At 39.0% G+C, this 17,664-nt stretch overlaps 1 protein-coding gene across 1 annotated transcript; it reads right to left on the bottom strand.

Moving 5' to 3' along the window:
* Positions 1-11,909: 11,909 nt before the first annotated feature.
* Positions 11,910-17,039, bottom strand: has1 (hyaluronan synthase 1). Its single transcript, XM_061288757.1, has 5 exons — positions 16,888-17,039; positions 15,089-15,773; positions 14,129-14,354; positions 13,916-14,048; positions 11,910-13,500 (listed from the first exon to the last, which is right to left on the bottom strand). The coding sequence occupies exons 2-5, from the start codon at positions 15,758-15,760 to the stop codon at positions 12,825-12,827; spliced, it is 1,707 nt and encodes a 568-aa protein (XP_061144741.1). The 5' UTR covers positions 15,761-15,773; positions 16,888-17,039; the 3' UTR covers positions 11,910-12,824.
* Between the last annotated feature and the right edge of the window lie 625 nt (positions 17,040-17,664).

Raw genomic sequence — 17,664 nt, 5'->3', positions numbered from 1 at the left:
GTGAATTGAATTGTATTATGGATAATATCACGCACGGATTGCAAGTGTGGCTCCTTTACAATTTAAACCCAGGAAAACTATTACAATTGATTTCATTTATACTTGTTTGCAGTTTTGTTTTCTGTTAATTGAGAAGACTGTGGAAGACGTTCTTGATCCTTGTAGTTACTCATATATCCACGGGGAGACAGTACTAAGCGAATAATCACCTCTGTACACACCCCTGGGTAGAAAAAGGTCATCAGTGAGCATTGGCATTTGAACCTTGCAGGGATTGTTATCTCGCTCGGGCTGTCTTTGGTTGGATACATTTCAGAAGAAAAAGGTGTAGTACTTGGTAAACATTTTATGAGAAAAACATGTATATTTGCTGAAGTTCATAGAAGAATAGCGCCTTTGTGATGAAGGCCTCACCTCCAAACACTTGATGTGTCAGAAACCCTTTATGGTTAGGTCAAGAGATATTGAGAAATATGGAAGTTACACAAGCCCTTAAAATCCCGGGGTTAAAAACAACCCGATTGGAATAAAAAAGGGACGCGCCCAGAAAATTGGGTTCATTGACCTAACTTCCTGGGTTGGTCTAATTTTTAACCCAGCAGTTTTTTAATTATGTAAAATTAACATACATTGGTGTTGTGTATTGTGTTAAACAACACAAGCAACATTTGTTGTGCTTGAGCCATTCACAGACTGGAAACTTGGTTTCTAAACCTTTTCCCACCATAGACTGCTCATGTCAGTAGAGAATCAAATTTTAAGTGTTTCCAAAAATGTCATTGTAGTTTGTGGGAGCACTGCCATTCATCCATTCATCTAGCCATTCTTTTTTCTCTACTGCTTATCAAAGTTGCAGGTTTGCTAGTCTATCTAAACCAGGGGTGTCAAACTCATTTTTTCGCGGGCCGCATTGTAGACGGAGCTTCTTTCGGAGGTCCATTATGACTGTCAACCCAAATAAATGTATGAGCACCTCATATTATATACAGTAAAAGCTACAAAACAAACTGACTAATAACTCCTTTTCAAATCAGACGAATAAAAACTAGTCAAATATTTAAAAATAAAGTATTAAAAGTGAAGACAATTTGCAATTCGAGTAATGACACATGAATTTGATGCACAATTTATCTTTGCGGGGCGCATTAAATGATGTGGGGGGCCGTATCTGGCCCCCGGGTTTAGATTTGGGGTAAGAATCACACCCTGGATTGTTTGTTAGCCAGTTTCACTTTATTAATGAACAGCCAAAGACACAATTCACACATTGGTACGTTGGAAATGACATCAGTTTTATGGTTCTTTTTAATGTGCCGCATCATCGCTGTGCTGTCCATGAATTTCATCGGTAACCTTTTTGCAACCATCCAGCAAGTTGCTCAATGTTTCAGTCAGTTGAATGTGAAGTATTTATTTTTAAAAATCGACAAGAACATATCACCAATGAATCATTTCCTTAATAGTAAAGAAAAGTTGCAATACATTTTCCTTTGCAATGTTTTACTAAGTAGTGACTTAATTTTAGGCACAACTTTCTAATTTTGCTGAGCCTCCAAAAATAGAAATACGACATAACTCACAATAAATGTGAATCGCTTGGCTACACGGGATTTTGTTTTTGGCGTTTTCCTGTGAAGGTCATCAATGTGGTAAAGGTAACTAATGCTCTGCCTATGCAAGAAAAATACTTTTTGTATTTTTATACTTTGTGATGCATTGAAAACCTTTGAACAATGAAAAAAAGTCTTTCTTACGTTGGTCGGAAGCCGCCATCTGGATTGATTTGCAACATGACGTTTACAAAGAGTCCTGTGGTTACAGTCACTGAATGTTGAGAAGAATTAAAATCACTCGTGCTTTTGATGACAACCCCATTGCAAAGTTTTGAAGAACATTTTGTTTTGTTCCAAGTCTGGCAAGGAAACAAAATGTAGCCATGCAAGGTGGTTCCAGGTCATCGAGGGAGACTAGGGACGTTTGCTCTTTCTGTTCTACTGAATGACGTACATTTTGACTCCCTTTTTTTTTTTTTGCAAAAAAAGGGACGAAGAGTTCTGCAAGTGTGTACTGAGAGAAATGAGACCTAACGTGTTCCTTGTTGCTAAGTCCACCAGTTGTGAGACAAATGGGAAAGGTGGCAACACAGCTTGTGAGGAGATTATCTTGCTTTCTCAAGCACTGATGATACTTCTCTACTTTTCTCTTTATCTCTTTCTCTCACTCTTGCACTCGAATTGTCCTTTTAAAGCTAGTTGTTCATCAATGGCTAAATTCTAGAAAAGATATATGGCTTTAATTGCCTGCCATTATGTAATGTAGAAGATAACCATAGTGCTAACGTCACACTTGTAAAACGAGTTTGACACTATTGCCCTATATGTTCCCGTGTGCATGGTTGAGCGTGTGGCGTTCCACTCACATAGGTATATTCGTGTAAATAGAAAATGCTGTAAAATGGAAAGATATTACAAATGTGTATTTATCCTGGATTTTTTTTTTTTTTGCCAAGATGACTCACAAATCAAATTTCAAATTAATGAAGATAAGTTATTTCATGTTCCACCCTTGTCCACTTGCTTATATTACATAAGCTGTGTGTGTGTCAAGGTTGAAGCATGGATGGCTCCCACACCCTGTGACCTTTTGTCTCTGTAATTACTTACTTTAACCACTACTGTCTTTTTTACACATCCCAAACATTCTCACATTTCATTCTTTGTGTATCCACACTCCTGTTTTGTAGCAAATATCAAGAAATGATAAAGCCAATAAAAAAAATAAAAAAAAGAGCTTCGTGTTCCTTTCTATTGTGTACGATCTCTGTTATCTGCACAATCAAGATTTTGTGTCAAGTAGGTTAAACCAACCAAAGTTGAGTAATAAAGAAAATTTGGCATTTGGATGGCAAGCAATGGATTCTAGCAGTAGGGGTGTCACAGGTCAAGTCCTTTTTCTCCAAATGCCGCTCCTTAGCCTTTAATATGTCCCGATATTGTTCTCATTTACCTGGTCCAGTTTTTCAACCAGGAAGGTTGAGTCATAATTGTGCACTCAAAATGTAGCAATATTATATCATACGGTGGAAAATACATTACATAAAATACGCAGCATTATTTGCTACATTGTAAATACTAAAGCGCTACAGAAAATGTTCCAGGACTTGCGGTGCAAAAACTTTATTTCAAACATTGACCTATCTCCTTTAGTGTTAGCAAAGAGATCCTGCAGCGTTGACTTGAGATGCTTTTTGTACAATTTGGTCTCTGATCGAAAACATTATTTTTCCCCCAAACTAATCCAAATGTATTCATTCCCCATGTTTCATTCTACATAAATGAATGGCGGCTGGATTAAAATCACACGGGGATGGGTTAAATGCAGAGGACAAATTTCACCACACCCAGGTGTGTGTGTGACGATCATTGGGACTTTAATCTTTAAAATATAAAGAATGCTTTGTCATCAAGTGAGGATGAAGTTCATTAGCTCCTGATTATGGGGAAAAAAATAAAAATACAAAATGTTTCAAAGCAAGTATGAAAGGGGCGGCATGTTTGTACTTTTCATGGTCCAGGATATTAAGAAACCTCAAGCACAAACTAACCACCTGTGAGGATGTGGTTATGTACTTGGCAGGTCAGCACATTATCAAGATATGGGTCACGGTCAAATGAAAAGGATTGCATTTGTTTTTGCGTCAGAGGAAATCACTAATTATGTTACTGGTAATACCGTACGTAGGAAAAATGTTTTTGTTTTGCTTGAAATATTCTGAAATACTTTCTATTGACTATATTTACAGGTCTGCTCTATATTTTGAGGTGTCAAACTCATTTTTGTCACAGGCCTCATTATAGTCCTAGTTTCCCTCGAAGGGCCATGATTGTCAACGTCTTTTATATACAGTACAGGCTACAAAACAAACTGATGAATAACTAATTTTGAAATCAAAGATGAGTAAAAACTTTTCAAATAGTTTCCAAAAGATGAATGGTAATACAAATTGCTCTCAGCTCTGCCCTGTGTGGACTTTACATGTTGCTTAGGTTTTCTCCAGATAGTCTGTCTTCTTCCCATTGTCCAACCAGGTTGACTGAAGACAGACTAAACTGTCTAGAGATGTGAGTGTACGTATGAAAGACTGTTGCCCTGCAATTGGCTGGCCACTGGTTTGGGGAATACCGGGCTTTGAAAAAGAAATTTGGGACAGGCAGCTCGGCGCCATGACTCCAATCAATAACAAGTGGGTTTAAAAAACTGGAGTGGAGATGTACGATAATATGACTAAGACATTCGCTACTGTGATTCTAAAACACAAAAGTTTAGCAGTTCCAATTAAAAAAAAAAAGAGAAAAAAAATGACGGACGCAAAAAAACGGATCACATGGATGATTGGAAAGTAGTAAAAAATGACAATGGATTCATTGAGTTTATCAGGGATACTAAAGTACCCACCCCCCCCAAAAAAAAAAAATTATACGGTGAAGCACGGGTTAACATGTCCACCTCAATGGATTCATTGCGTTTATCAGGGTATACTAAAGTACCCAGAAATAATAATAAATAATACGATGGAGCACGGGTTAGCACGTCCGCCTCACAGTGCAACACGCGCGCTACCCTCGTGAGGATAAACTGTTCAGAATGGATTGATACATATATATAAAGTAGCAACACAAAGTCATATGTAGTACAATAAGTACATATAGTAGTACATATGTAGTAAAATAAAAGCAGGCATGACAACGTGAAAGACTAAACTAAAAACAAAGCACTAAACTATGACATGTGATGTACATTTAATTATATCTCACCAACTTATACCAGCTTTAATCGGTGCAGCTATAATTTGATTGAAATTCTCAAATCCATGTTGAAATTGTTCTACGATCTGACACATGCAAATACGTCATTCCACCAATTATTTCAAATTGTTTTGAAGCTCCTTGAACTTGTAATTTTACTGCCAGGGTTCCATTTATTGTATTTAATTTATTAAACGCTGGGTTTTCTTCTCGTGTCATGCCAAGTATGTGCTCTTGTCGCAGTGATGGTGCAGTGTGAGTGAGAGCGGACTTTGCGAGGCTTTAAAAAGGAGTAGTAAACTTCTAAATATAGTCAGACATGACTCAACGCCTCGTCGTGACGTTTCACCGACATTGCTTGGACTTTTTCCACTGGTATTCTCTGTTACCCTGGTAACCACAAATGCATTGTGGCATCAGAGCAGGAGGTGTCAACTCTATGCATGTAATCAAGAACATCTGAATGTACTTTGGTCTTCTCCACCCATATTGATATTAGGACATTCAATGAAAAACGGTTTAGACAGAGTCATAACTCTTTCTATTTATTGGAGATCTTTTGTGTACAAATCTTTCTTTCACACGTGTCCTAGAAAGCACCCACTTCTTTTGTTTTGTTTCAAACTGCCATGCATTTATCATTGTTGTAAATATTATGTCATCGTCATATTTTCACAAGTCCTTTAGTCGTCTTGCGTGGCAACTCAATTGTTAGGTTGTGTTTTTCCAAAGGATCCTTTTAATCGGGGACGATGTGGGAAAAGTCCCTGTTATCCTTTTGCGTTGAATCTTAAATGACGAGCGTTCAGCCTTTTATGACTGTGTCCCCATTGTCAGGGTTTTCCAAACTATCTTGATCTATGATTATGTTGGAATGTATATAACCGGTAATAAATAACTTAGGTAGATTAGTTTTATGCTTACGTTGGTATGTAACCGGTAATAAACCACCTAACTCTGTCCCATCCTAAATAATGTCGTAAAACATCCCCTGCTCTGTTTACCTAGAGGTCAAGAGCTTTAACTTGTTTATTCAGTCTACTGTCACCCCCACCCTTTTCCTCTTAATAAAGATGCTCTTGTGGGAAGGGAGAGTTAGACTTCATTCGACCATCGCTGTGACAACAGCGACGAGTGAACTCTCCACCTGCAGGTGCCCAAAACGACTAACTTGTCTCCGTGTGGTTCTTGCAAAATAAGTTAGAGTGAGCACCACTCTAACACCCATGAGAACTCTTGGGCAAAGTCAGACCCTAGATTACGTACGTACTCCTTGAACTTCACTGGAACATCGAAAGTTGAAGACGGTCGTTAGTGTGACACGACAAATAATCGATTCCAGGGTCAATCTGTTTACAATGGAGTTCTGTTTCTCCGGTGACAATGTAATTTAAAATGGGACTTTGGCAATCTCGAACTTGCAAAGAGATTATTATATAATTAACTTTTGCCAATGCACTCACAAAATTGTATAAACATTTTGAGGTCAATGTCAAAATAAATCAATCACATTAAAACTTAAGGATGGCATTAACTGTATGAGAACACACTGGAAGAAAGCTATCAAACTCAAGGCCCAGGGGCCAGATACGGCCCCCCACATTATTTTATGTGGCCCGCAAAGACAAATTTGGCATGGACTTTGTCATTACTAAAATCACAAATTGTCTTGACTTTTTAGAAATAGAGATATTGCTAGCAATTTTTATTACCATTCATCTTTTGGAAATGATCGGAACAGGATTTACTAGTCTCTGATTTCAGAACTAGTTATTCATTAGTTTAGTTTGTAGCCTATACTGTAAATAATATAAGGCGTTGACAGTCATAATGGCCCTCCGAGGGAAACTATGACTACGATGCGGCCTGGGACACAAATGAGTTTGACTCCCCTGCTCTAAGAGGCTACGATGAACATTTTTTGCAATGTTTATGTTCATTCAAATGTAAAAATAAAGTAACAATTGATTACTTTTTTAACTGGCGAGTGGTCGGCACATCAAGTCAAGAGGCTCTATTTTTGAACCAATTGATTGCTTTTTTAACTGGCGAGTGGTCGGCACATCAACGTTAAGAGGCTCCATTTTGAACCTGAGCTCAGACTTGTGTGGAGGTTCCATTTTCTGCCCGTAGGTATGTTGTTGTTTTTCTAGATTAATCTGCTTTCCTCCCACATACCCAAAATATGCATGTTAAGTGAAGACTTAAAATTGTCTTTCGGTGAAAAGATGAATGGCAGCTCAACCAGACAGACTCCACTGGGCCATACATAATCTGACATTTGATTTTCAATTTTTACTGACGGCCAATTTGGTCGCTACAGAAGCGGAAGCAGGCAAGGAGTATTTTGGCAGCTCTGGTCAATGCTGAAGTAGTTAGGCGTGGTGTAATGTGAAAAGCGCCAGGGGGATGGTTGTTACAAAGTGATGGTGCGAACTTTGAAAAGGAAAACTAATATCGTTGTCGTAGTTGAAATAAATTGCAGCTTGTTACCGTCTGCTGAAATGCTCTCCTCCCTCCCTTACCTGTTCCGAAGACAGCTATCAGGCCCAGACAGACTTTTTTCCCCCCTTTCACTGACTATTATCTGCTCTAAGCATGAAATTCCACGATCAGAGTGACCAAAATTACCACTTATCATGAGATTTCCAACAGAAATGTAAACAACAAATTAAAGCTTTTTTTTTTTTTTTTTAATGCAAATAAATTATCTAAATTTCAGAAAGCTTTTGTAATGCTGTAAATTATTTAATTATTAAGTATGCAGGACCCTAGCTTTGTAATAAAGTTTGGGTGGTGTACAATTAGAGGTGGAGTGGACATAAATGATTCAAAAGATTTGACATCTTGACCCCTGCACATTTTTTTTTTCTTTCCATGCATTCTCTGCATAGAGGTAATTAGGTTTATCTTTATGGTTTTATGATTATCTTGACTTTCCATCAGCTGTCTCATAAAAAAAAAAAGGAATACGCCCATACACTGGTCGTGTCCTTTTAGTAGGTGAAAAAATATCACCATCATAAGGGCTGGGTTCCGCAGAGTTTTTTTTTTTTAGCACAGTAATATGTGGGTGTGACTTTTTCTCAGCTGTCTGAGTCGCATCATTGCCAGCCGTTGTTGACTTCCTTCCTCTTGTCTTTGCTGCCGTGCTGATGGGAAAAGCCAGAAGATAGCCAAAGCTCACATCCAGACAACACTCACACAAAGACTAAAGGGCAATATTCTCTTAAAGGGGAAATTAAGTAAAAAAATATTTTGCAATAAAACGTTATATTCCACTAGTCTAAACATGGAATTCTGAATAGTTTTAAGTTTATAGAATACGAATCAAGAAGCAAAATCCACCCATTTTTATCTATCTCAGGGATCAGCCATTTTGTGCTAGCTTGGTGCTAAGGATTAAAAATAGGGCCCAAAATGCTCATATTATATCAAGTTAAAACAAGGTATATGTAATAATGATTAATGAAAAAAATATTGAAAGAAAAATCACTTGTTGATATAATTGTAAGCAAAATTCCCAGTTTCTGTAATTTTATAAAGGGAAAATGAATATAAATCCAAACAAAATGACGAAACATCCTTCTGGAATGTTGCTTCATTCTACTTGACATATCAGAAGTGCACTTTGTCCCATCGGCTGCATTCATTGCCGTTCTATGGAAGAGCTGATGGCTTCTCGCAAAGATAAGATGGCTTCTCATGAAACTCCAGTCAGATGCCCCAAATAACGCTATGAAGAAAGTCTGTACACGTGCTTCTAATACGTACTGAATCAGTCCAGCCAAAAGGCTTCCTCCTTTATGACGTCAGCGAGGGAGGAAAGCCCAGACAGGGTGGGGGAGGACATCTTAATTGAAAACAGCCTCAAAGGGAAGCAATGCCGGCCTTTCGCCAGAACTCTCGTTGAACGCACTATATCACCAATGAGTCACGTCAACGCCAGCCTTAAGGAAATGCAGAAACTTTTACTCATATTCATTTGCCAAACTACAACTGCTTTGACAACCATTAGAGATGTTGACTCACTGACTGTCCGGATGAAAACGTGAGGTTTTTCACAATAGTTGCGGTTTAGTTGACGTTGGCTCTGACCTCATCTTACATCTGGATGAGCAGTGTGTCTTCCGTGATGCAGCGTTTCTACATGGCAATGTCTAGCCCTCCCAATTCTTGAGCTAGAGCAAGTCGCACTTTGCTTCTTTCACTTGAGATAACCTCGGGCTTATCGACAATCGTATTGCTTAATTAGCTTTCATTTTGCTACCCTCAAGACATTCAAACTGCCTGAACTTTCAACCCATTGACACACTAAAAAAGCATCAAGAGAGAAGCAACCGGTTCAGTGTCTCGGACACTTCAATGCTGTCACAAGGTCTGAGGGTCCAACACACAACATCGGGCTTAGAGATAAGCACCTGAGCTCACATTTTGTTTGTAGCTGCTGTTAATGTCCCCACTGCCAATCATCTTGAGAAGTTTATCGTTCTGCTTGTTCCGATGTCAACGCTACAAAAAGTCTTTCTTGCCAGACCTCCACTGACATTTTCCATCATCCTGCTGTTTGCTATTAACCAGCCTGCTATCATCTGCCTCCAGCTCTTCCCTTAACCTTAGATGACAAAGAATAGTGAGGACAATTGTAAAAAAATCACTCTTGACGACCCCACACCAAGCAATTAAGCACATTTACCAAGCCACTGCAATTGAAAATCTGCAACCTATCATCAGATTATAAGATTCTACACACAATATACCGTTTTGTATTTTTTTTATTGCACAGGGCAATTGTCAGGCAAAAAGTGGGTCGTCAAAACGAGTGAAACTGGCAATAATAAGGTGAATTTTTTTATCGACAGTCTGCTGGCAGCGATCAATCTCCCCCTTCACTGACTGCACCCCTGAATTTTGGTGACAGAGACTGTCCGTACTTTGCTTTCAAGCCACAATTATATAAAGTCTTTTTGTAAAATACAAAACCAAGTTGTACTTAGTTGATACAACTTAGGGTTGGCCGACAGCCCACCCAGTCCACGTTGCTCAATGTGTGGCAGGCCTTAGAAAGAGCGCAAAAATATGCAGCTTCATGTGAATGTTTTTCAATTGTGCCCAGCGGGACATGTCAAGGCTACAATACGTAAAATTTGTCATGGTAATCATTTACCACATCCACACCTACAGTTAATGTATTGGTCCCTCACCCTCAAAACACACACTTAACAACACATTCAACATTAGTGACATGGGGACACTTGAGTGTGGAACAAAACTTGATTTGTATGGTCAAAAGAGAGATTAGGTGCACCTTACTTGTGAGGTCAAATCTCGTCATCATTATCCATTGATCTGTGTGACCTGACAGTCATTGTTGAAGTTCAAATACATTCCGCCAATGGAAATATTTCCACATGAAGCAAAGATTCAATGGAAATTAGCTTGTACTAAGGGATAAAACCAGACTATCCTTCACTCGGGGAAAAAAACAAAACTAAGAGACTGTGATAAGCCATTCACAGCTGTCACACTTCTAAGGAAGACATACTTTATCTTAGAGCCATATACAGTATGAGTTAGTCCAGTAAATAGATTTAATTTGCTTGCTGTCACGCTTTCACAATATTTTTTTTTATTGATGTGACTGAAAGTAAAGGGTGTTTTTTTTAATTGTTTTTTTGCATAGAATGAATAAATACTCTGTACAAAATCCAAACATTTTGGCGAACAGCATGTCCGTGCTAAGCACATTACAGTGATTCGACAAATACTTTTATGTTTGAAAATAAACAAATTATATTGAAAGCAATTATAATTAAGGTAACATGACTGTTCAACAAATACTGTTTTTCCCAGTGGTCAGTGTAGCTTATATTAATGATAATTGTATACATTAAATATGCAAACAAATCAGTGTTACTTTGATAGACTTTTTAGAAATATATTTTACAGTTCATTCCATCATGTATTTATTTATTTGTTGTCCTCGTGATGCCAATGGCACTGATTGGACATAATAACCTTTATATGGTTCTGGAGAAATTAGCAGAAAACCAAACCCGTGCCGCCATGACCTACTTCATTGGTTTATGCCGATTGCATAGTTCTTAATTTAACATCGCTTCCTTGAGACCCATTTATGATTGCACCAGTAAGTCCACAACAAGACTTATCTGATTTCTAATTCCAATTATGTTGTCAATCATTGGCCAAGCACACGTGTGACTTTCCTGCCATTTTTATGACTCAGTGTACATTCTCAAGGTGTATTACCGTTGTCACGGAAAATAGTGTCGGCCATCTTTACTCTAATTGGCTGTTAGCTAGCAGATTCATGCTTAAGTAAGTAGACGATGAAGAAGTACATAAAAGTAAAGCAGTGGCTAAGAAACTGAACAACTCTTGATCGTTAGCTATCCAAATTTAGGCAACTCCGGTCCTCGACAGATCAATCCAAATGATCGGGAATCGTTATCAGGCTTGCTGATGAGTTGAAAGAGGGAAATTGGTTAATTGTTCTGTCTAGCAAGATAAAAAATAATTCTAGTTTGGAAACATTTTATCCAGTCAGAAAAAAAACACATTGTTTACATTGTCCTATCTATCTGTTTTTGTATCCCATTATCTGACGTGTATCTATTTTTTATCGAATTCAGAAATATTTACTTTGAATTCTATCATTATTGTTTGTGCCTTCTTGTTTTTTATATTGCGTCGTTTACTTGTATGACTCTATCGTGTAATATGTCTTGTCACCGTGGGATTGAGAAAACGTAATTTCGATCTCTTTGTGTGTCTCGGCATGTGAAGACGTTGACAATAAAGCAGACTTTGACTTTGACTCAAGTTCTGGTGAATAGCTACACTGGATAATCAATACATCACTGTAAAAATTAGACTAGTTTATGTTTCTACAGTATCTTATCACATTTACAATTTCCTTTGTACTGACCTGGTTTAGATTTATGTCCACTTTATCAACTGAATAACAAAATATATGATATTATTGGGTCAAATTTTACAGCAAAGCCTTTTACAACCGAGGCTCAACAGATATTTCTGTTGTTTTGGGTGTTCGATTTTTAAGTGATACAAAGACGACAGAAGTTAAAAGTTATAAAAATATTTATTTGTTCACATTGTTTCTTCACATCAAGATACCAGCCCATTGCAAATCCTCAGTTGTTTTATTCAAGGTGTTTTAACTGTGCTTATACATTCATGTTTCACACACTCATTTTGGTTATAGCAATAACCTATCTGTATTAATATGATCTTTGTCTTTTCTAATGCAATTATCTTTAAAGTGAAGTCTCAATCTAGGCATGTGAATTGTTTTATTTCACTTTGGTCTTTCTCTGAACAAATAGCAAAAATAAACAATAAAAAAATGTTCTTCCCTCAGAACGTGGGGGTGGCCTCTTATCAAGAACTCAATGTTTTGGCTCAGGAGTTTCTGTGAAGCTCTCTGGGAACCAAATGGACTCCCTTATTCTCACATCACAAATCCCACAATTTTGACAAGGGGATTCCAAAGCACTAGTCCTTTGAAACTTGCAGGCATACATACACGTGTAGACACATGTTGTGTATTTTCAAGTGTGCAACCCTGTAGCAAAATATCCTCAGAACTCCAGTGTAACAACAATTTTTTTTTTTAACTACTATTTACATACAACCACATAATTCTTATATATATTTCCACACCACACAATCCCCAGTATCCCCAGTACAGTATGTACAGCATTTCTATAATATTATTAATGTCGGGAATGTGTCTCTCTCATTGAAGTGCATAAGAAAGGCCAAAAGCCCTCAGTACAGTTTCATCTCAAAGTGCAACAACAAGTCGCTGTCAAAGTATGCTTTGGTTCTTTCACTAATTAATACTTTATTCACTCTATTGATTAGTTTAGCAGCTGCATAGAAGCCCTTTTGTTGTCCTGAGATTGGGGACAAAATAAATTAATTCATTTAAAATAGCAAACTTATAATAAATTAACGTATCAATACGTCGTGGACTTACACATTCAACTCGTAACTTTTGGCACGTACCCTACATGCCTTGCGGAACCACACCCAGTATAAAGCCATCATGATTAACCAGTAACACAAGTACACTACGCAGCCGAAAATAAGAAATTCAATTTCCAGTTCCTTGGCTGGGGAAAACCAGTTCTCTGTACTCTCTCTGTAAATTGTGTAAAGCAGTCCTGATAATAAAACAACTGCCCACACTGACAGTGGCAGCAGGGGCATATAGTTGCCCACAATCTTACGCCGGCCTGACGTTCCCCAGCTGCTCTTGTTCATGGTAATAATGGCAAAGTACTTAGCCGGCAGCAGGCTGGTCATGTACAAAGCCGAGTAGAGGGACATGAACACCATCACCAGGTCCCGTCGCAGGATGCAGGCGTACGCTGCTTTCACCAGTCCGATCAGCTGGATGCAACACAGCACCCACAGGATATCCCACAGCGTGCCCGTCCAGAACAGCCGGATGATGGTGCCCGTGACGAAGAAGGGGAATACCCCCGAGACGATGGACTCGTAGGTCATCCACAGATTGTGCTTGTGCCACCACATGGCGTTGAAGAGCCACTCGCGGAAGTAGGACTTTGTCCAGCGGGTTTGCTGGTTGAGCCAGCGCAGGAACTGAGCCGGCGTCTCCGTGTAGCATTTGGAGTTGGATGTGTATCTGCAAAGGAAACGGATCAGTGGAGACTCCATGTTAGTCGCGGCTGACAGTGATAGGGTTTTATAGTTCATATTTTTAAATGTTAAATATAACGTGTTTTCTATAGTGTCGTTTTCCATGGCAATCATTTGATGTTTCATATTGTAGTCCATCCATCCATCCATCCATCCTTCCTTTGTCCTCACAACAGAGGTCCACTGGACTATTCTGACTAGCAAGCAGGTGACCTGACCAGTTAAATGTACAGAAGCGATTCAGTAGCTGTATATCTAACATTTTAGAACAGCAATTAAGATTACGTATATTAACTCACAAATAGGTGTGGACTGGAGTTTGTTTCGTAAGGTGGTTGTCGGACTGTACAGATTGCGCAATAACAGTCATATGATTGTTTAAAAGGTTGCTGAGTGCTTACTTTGTGGCGTATCCCATGCTCAGCATACGGTTGGTAAGATGTCTGTCATCTCCAAAAGTGCAGTGAGTCCCCAAAAACTTCTGATTGTACCAAGATTCCAGAAATGCCTGAAGGAGATCATTCCTGTAGAGCCCTAATCCAAAAGAGCAACAAGTTTATATTTTATGACAACACATTGTGACAGTGTCAGTCTCGCTCTAGAAATAAACATACCCAAGGGTCCACTGATGCAGGAGACGCAGTTGAAGAAGGACTGACAAGACCGCTCAATGTTGAAGGCCATCCAGTAGCGAAGACTGCTCATAAAACTGATGTACGAGTCCTTCATGTTGAGTATCATCACGTCCCCGCCAACTGCGCCGTACCTGGTGTCACTCTCCAGCACCTTGCACAGCTCCACTGTGGCCAGGGAGTCCAGCTTGGTGTCCGAGTCACACACCTGAAGAAGCAAATGGCAAACCATTGAAAAAAATAATAAAAATACAGTATATAAAGTATATACACTAAAGTATCTTTTTCTTCCTAATGGTTATGATTACCATAACGTCTATGCTAATTACCGTTAGCTCGTCTATGGTGTTTCAGATGATGTTAGCATTAAGCTAGCAGCTTTACAGAAGATAGGCATCTAGCTTAAGTGCGACGATTCAGAACGCAAGTTAATCTTGAACTTTGGCAGTTGTACAACTTTTTGCCTCAATCGTAACAGGCAGTTGAAGGATTTCAACGCTCTCACTCGCCCATTCATGTCACCTAGACACTGATATCTACCATGAAATACACAATATTTTATTAATATGATGAATTTATGATGATGACAAATGAATCATTTGTGTCAGACTTCAACCTTGACCTCAGCGCGTTTATACCAGTTACCTGCTCCACACACGAAGATAGTATTGGACGTTATCATTGGGAAATAGCGAAGGCTTAATACTATCAGCTAAAGTGTTGTGTGGCACACAGATTGTGCTCGGAACGGAAAACTGAATTGCCCTATTGGTGACGACAATGAGCATAGCATGGATCTCAAGGTAGCTGTCCGAATGTTTGTTGTTATCTAACTCCTGCATTGAATGGCCTTTTTAGTGAGAACAAAAAGTGTACAAGAACACAAACCCTAAGCTCAAGGAACACTGAAAGGAACACAAGCATGAGAAGAAGTAGACTTACCTGGATGTAGTCGACTGAAGATCCGAGGGCCTTAAAGGCGGTGTACATCACCTCCCGCTTGCCCCCCCACTTCTGCATGATGCACACACATTTCTTGGTCTGAATGAGGTGCTCCACTTCCTTTCGCTGGAGGTCCTCTCCTATGAAGACAGGTTCATCGGTCGTCTCGTCGGGCTGCATCTTAGTGGGCTTCCACGTGTGGTAATTGTTCTCCCACACGAAACAGGCGGGGTCCTGGTCGGCAAACACCTCTTTGAACATCTCCATCATGTAGCGGTCGTCGTCGCTGTTGCCGTCCACCACCATGATGATGCGCAGCAGCTCAGATGGATACTCGAGGGCCCGAACGGAGTTGAGGCACTCTTTGAGGTAGGCTGGGTCCTCCTGGTAGGCTGATATGGTGAAGCCAATGGTCTTGGTGAAAGTGCATGGTTTTTTGCGGCTCTTCATCTGCCGCTGCTCAATGAAGGCGAAAAAGCTCTGGACCAGAACGTGAAGCGAGAGCAGGAGGCCGTATAAGCCAAAGGAGATGATTCCGTAGCTGGAGGTGGCCAGCTGGAAACCTTCAACGTAGGCCCATATCATAACGCTAAGGACAACAAATGCAAAGAGGAATGTGAAGATGGCTCGGAGGATTGAGGCCAGTTTTCTGATGAGCGGTTTCAACTCCATTCTGTGTCTTCACCTATAGGAAGCACACGCACACACCGGACAAGTCAGTGCATCAAGAAGAACACCCTATAAAGTTAGTGTTAAAAAGCACAATCTTTATGAAGGCTTCATGCTGCCACACCTATCCAAAGTGTGTGCTCTGCTCGTTTGAAATCATGGCAAATGACACACATTATGTGAGTGTTATTTGCCGTGATGTCAAACGATCAATCAAAAAGCAATTGTTAATCTGCTACAGGGATGAAGAATGAACTAGAAATGCTGCAGAAGGGTCGGGCTTCACATACTATGATAGGGATGAGATTGAATGAATGAATGAATGAATGAATATAAAATAAATATTTTTTTTCAATGACATTATAAGCATTAATTAGTTTACGTTTCTCTTAGATCTTAACAGAGACCTACACTGCTTCAGAAAACTGAAACATATATTTCATATTTGTCTTCACTTTACGTGTTTCAGATTTAAATGTACTTTTTTTAAATTATAATGTCCTTCTTTTAATTGAAAGAAAGAAAGAAAGAAAGAAAGAAAGAAAGAAAGAAAGAAAGAAAGAAAGAAAGAAAGAAAGAAAGAAAGAAAGAAAGAAAGAAAGAAAGAAAGAAAGAAAGAAAGAAAGAAAGAAAGAAAGAAAGAAAGAAAGAAAGAAAGAAAGAAAGAAAGAAAGAAAGAAAGAAAGAAAGAAAGAAAGAAAGAAAGAAAGAAAGAAAGAAAGAAAGAAAGAAAGAAAGAAAGAAAGAAAGAAAGAAAGAAAGAAAGAATACAAGCCGATAGAATTTTGCTCATCACACCAAAATGCATTTCCAATGTCTTCAAATGCACAATATTCAGAAAATTTAACATAGTAGATCCAATTGATTAGTCTCTGTAGCCAACCTTATCGATCATTAATTATAAACAACTAGGTTCCCAATACCAAACCCTTGTGGAATACCACCAGTTATTTCTATCAGTTGTGATTCAGTATTATTAACTTTTTCCATCTCGGGTCGTATCATTATTGCTGTAGAAATTTGTTTTTATTATTTTTTTAATCTGTTAAAAAATCAAATCAATATTCATTTTTTTCTGAAATTGTTAAAAATATTAGGCATGCATGTAAAATGTTGGGATCTAGCTGTACCTGGGGTGGGGCTCCCGATGCATCCACTCTGGTGTTGCTCTTGTGTGATGAGCAGTTGTGAAGGGGTTGATTTTATAAGCTCCTGACTTGGATGTGGATAGCCATGTACGCGCTGGGGTGGGAAGGAGTGATGATCAAGAGGCGCCCCTGCTGAGTCAGCCGTGCGTCAGTGCGAGTGTGCAAGGCGGTGGTCCCCTTGGCTGCAAGAGCGCGCCCTATATACGCACTCCTTTGTTGTCCTGTTTTTTTTCTTCTTTTTCTTTTATTTACTCAAGTATCACCATCATGTTTGCTATACCTTGATTATATAAAGAAAAATACCTCACTTCTGCTACACGGCTGTGCCTGGTCTTTTTGCTTATTAAACTTTGCCAGCCAACCTGGAAATACCTTCACATCCCCCCGACGACCCCCCATTATGTGGCCAACCAAATACCGGAATACCCTCTAGTCTTTGTACTTTGTTTTCATTCGCACATTCTTTTTCAAGCATTTCCATCATGTCAATCTTGAAAATTAACACAAACGCCACGCAGCACTCCGGTGATCGCATACATCCTAATCGGATGTCGCCCTCTGCTGGCTATATTTGAACATTGGTCAATTAAATTAACCTTTTTCCTTGCCGCCACAGGTGGCAATACTGATGCACTATAGTTTGTATTTAAAGTAAAATCAGACACTGGACTAAAGCCTAGATAAAGTAAATGTATTGTTGCAACTGATTTATATTAAGGGAAAATCAAGTCAAGATTTTCTTTACAAAAATGTTCTATG

This window comes from Syngnathus typhle, linkage group LG10 (assembly GCF_033458585.1).
Source record: "Syngnathus typhle isolate RoL2023-S1 ecotype Sweden linkage group LG10, RoL_Styp_1.0, whole genome shotgun sequence".
In the NCBI taxonomy this organism is placed as follows: domain Eukaryota; kingdom Metazoa; phylum Chordata; class Actinopteri; order Syngnathiformes; family Syngnathidae; genus Syngnathus; species Syngnathus typhle.
The sequence above is the reverse complement of the archived record's forward strand: the minus strand, read 5'-3'. Positions and strand labels throughout refer to the sequence as shown.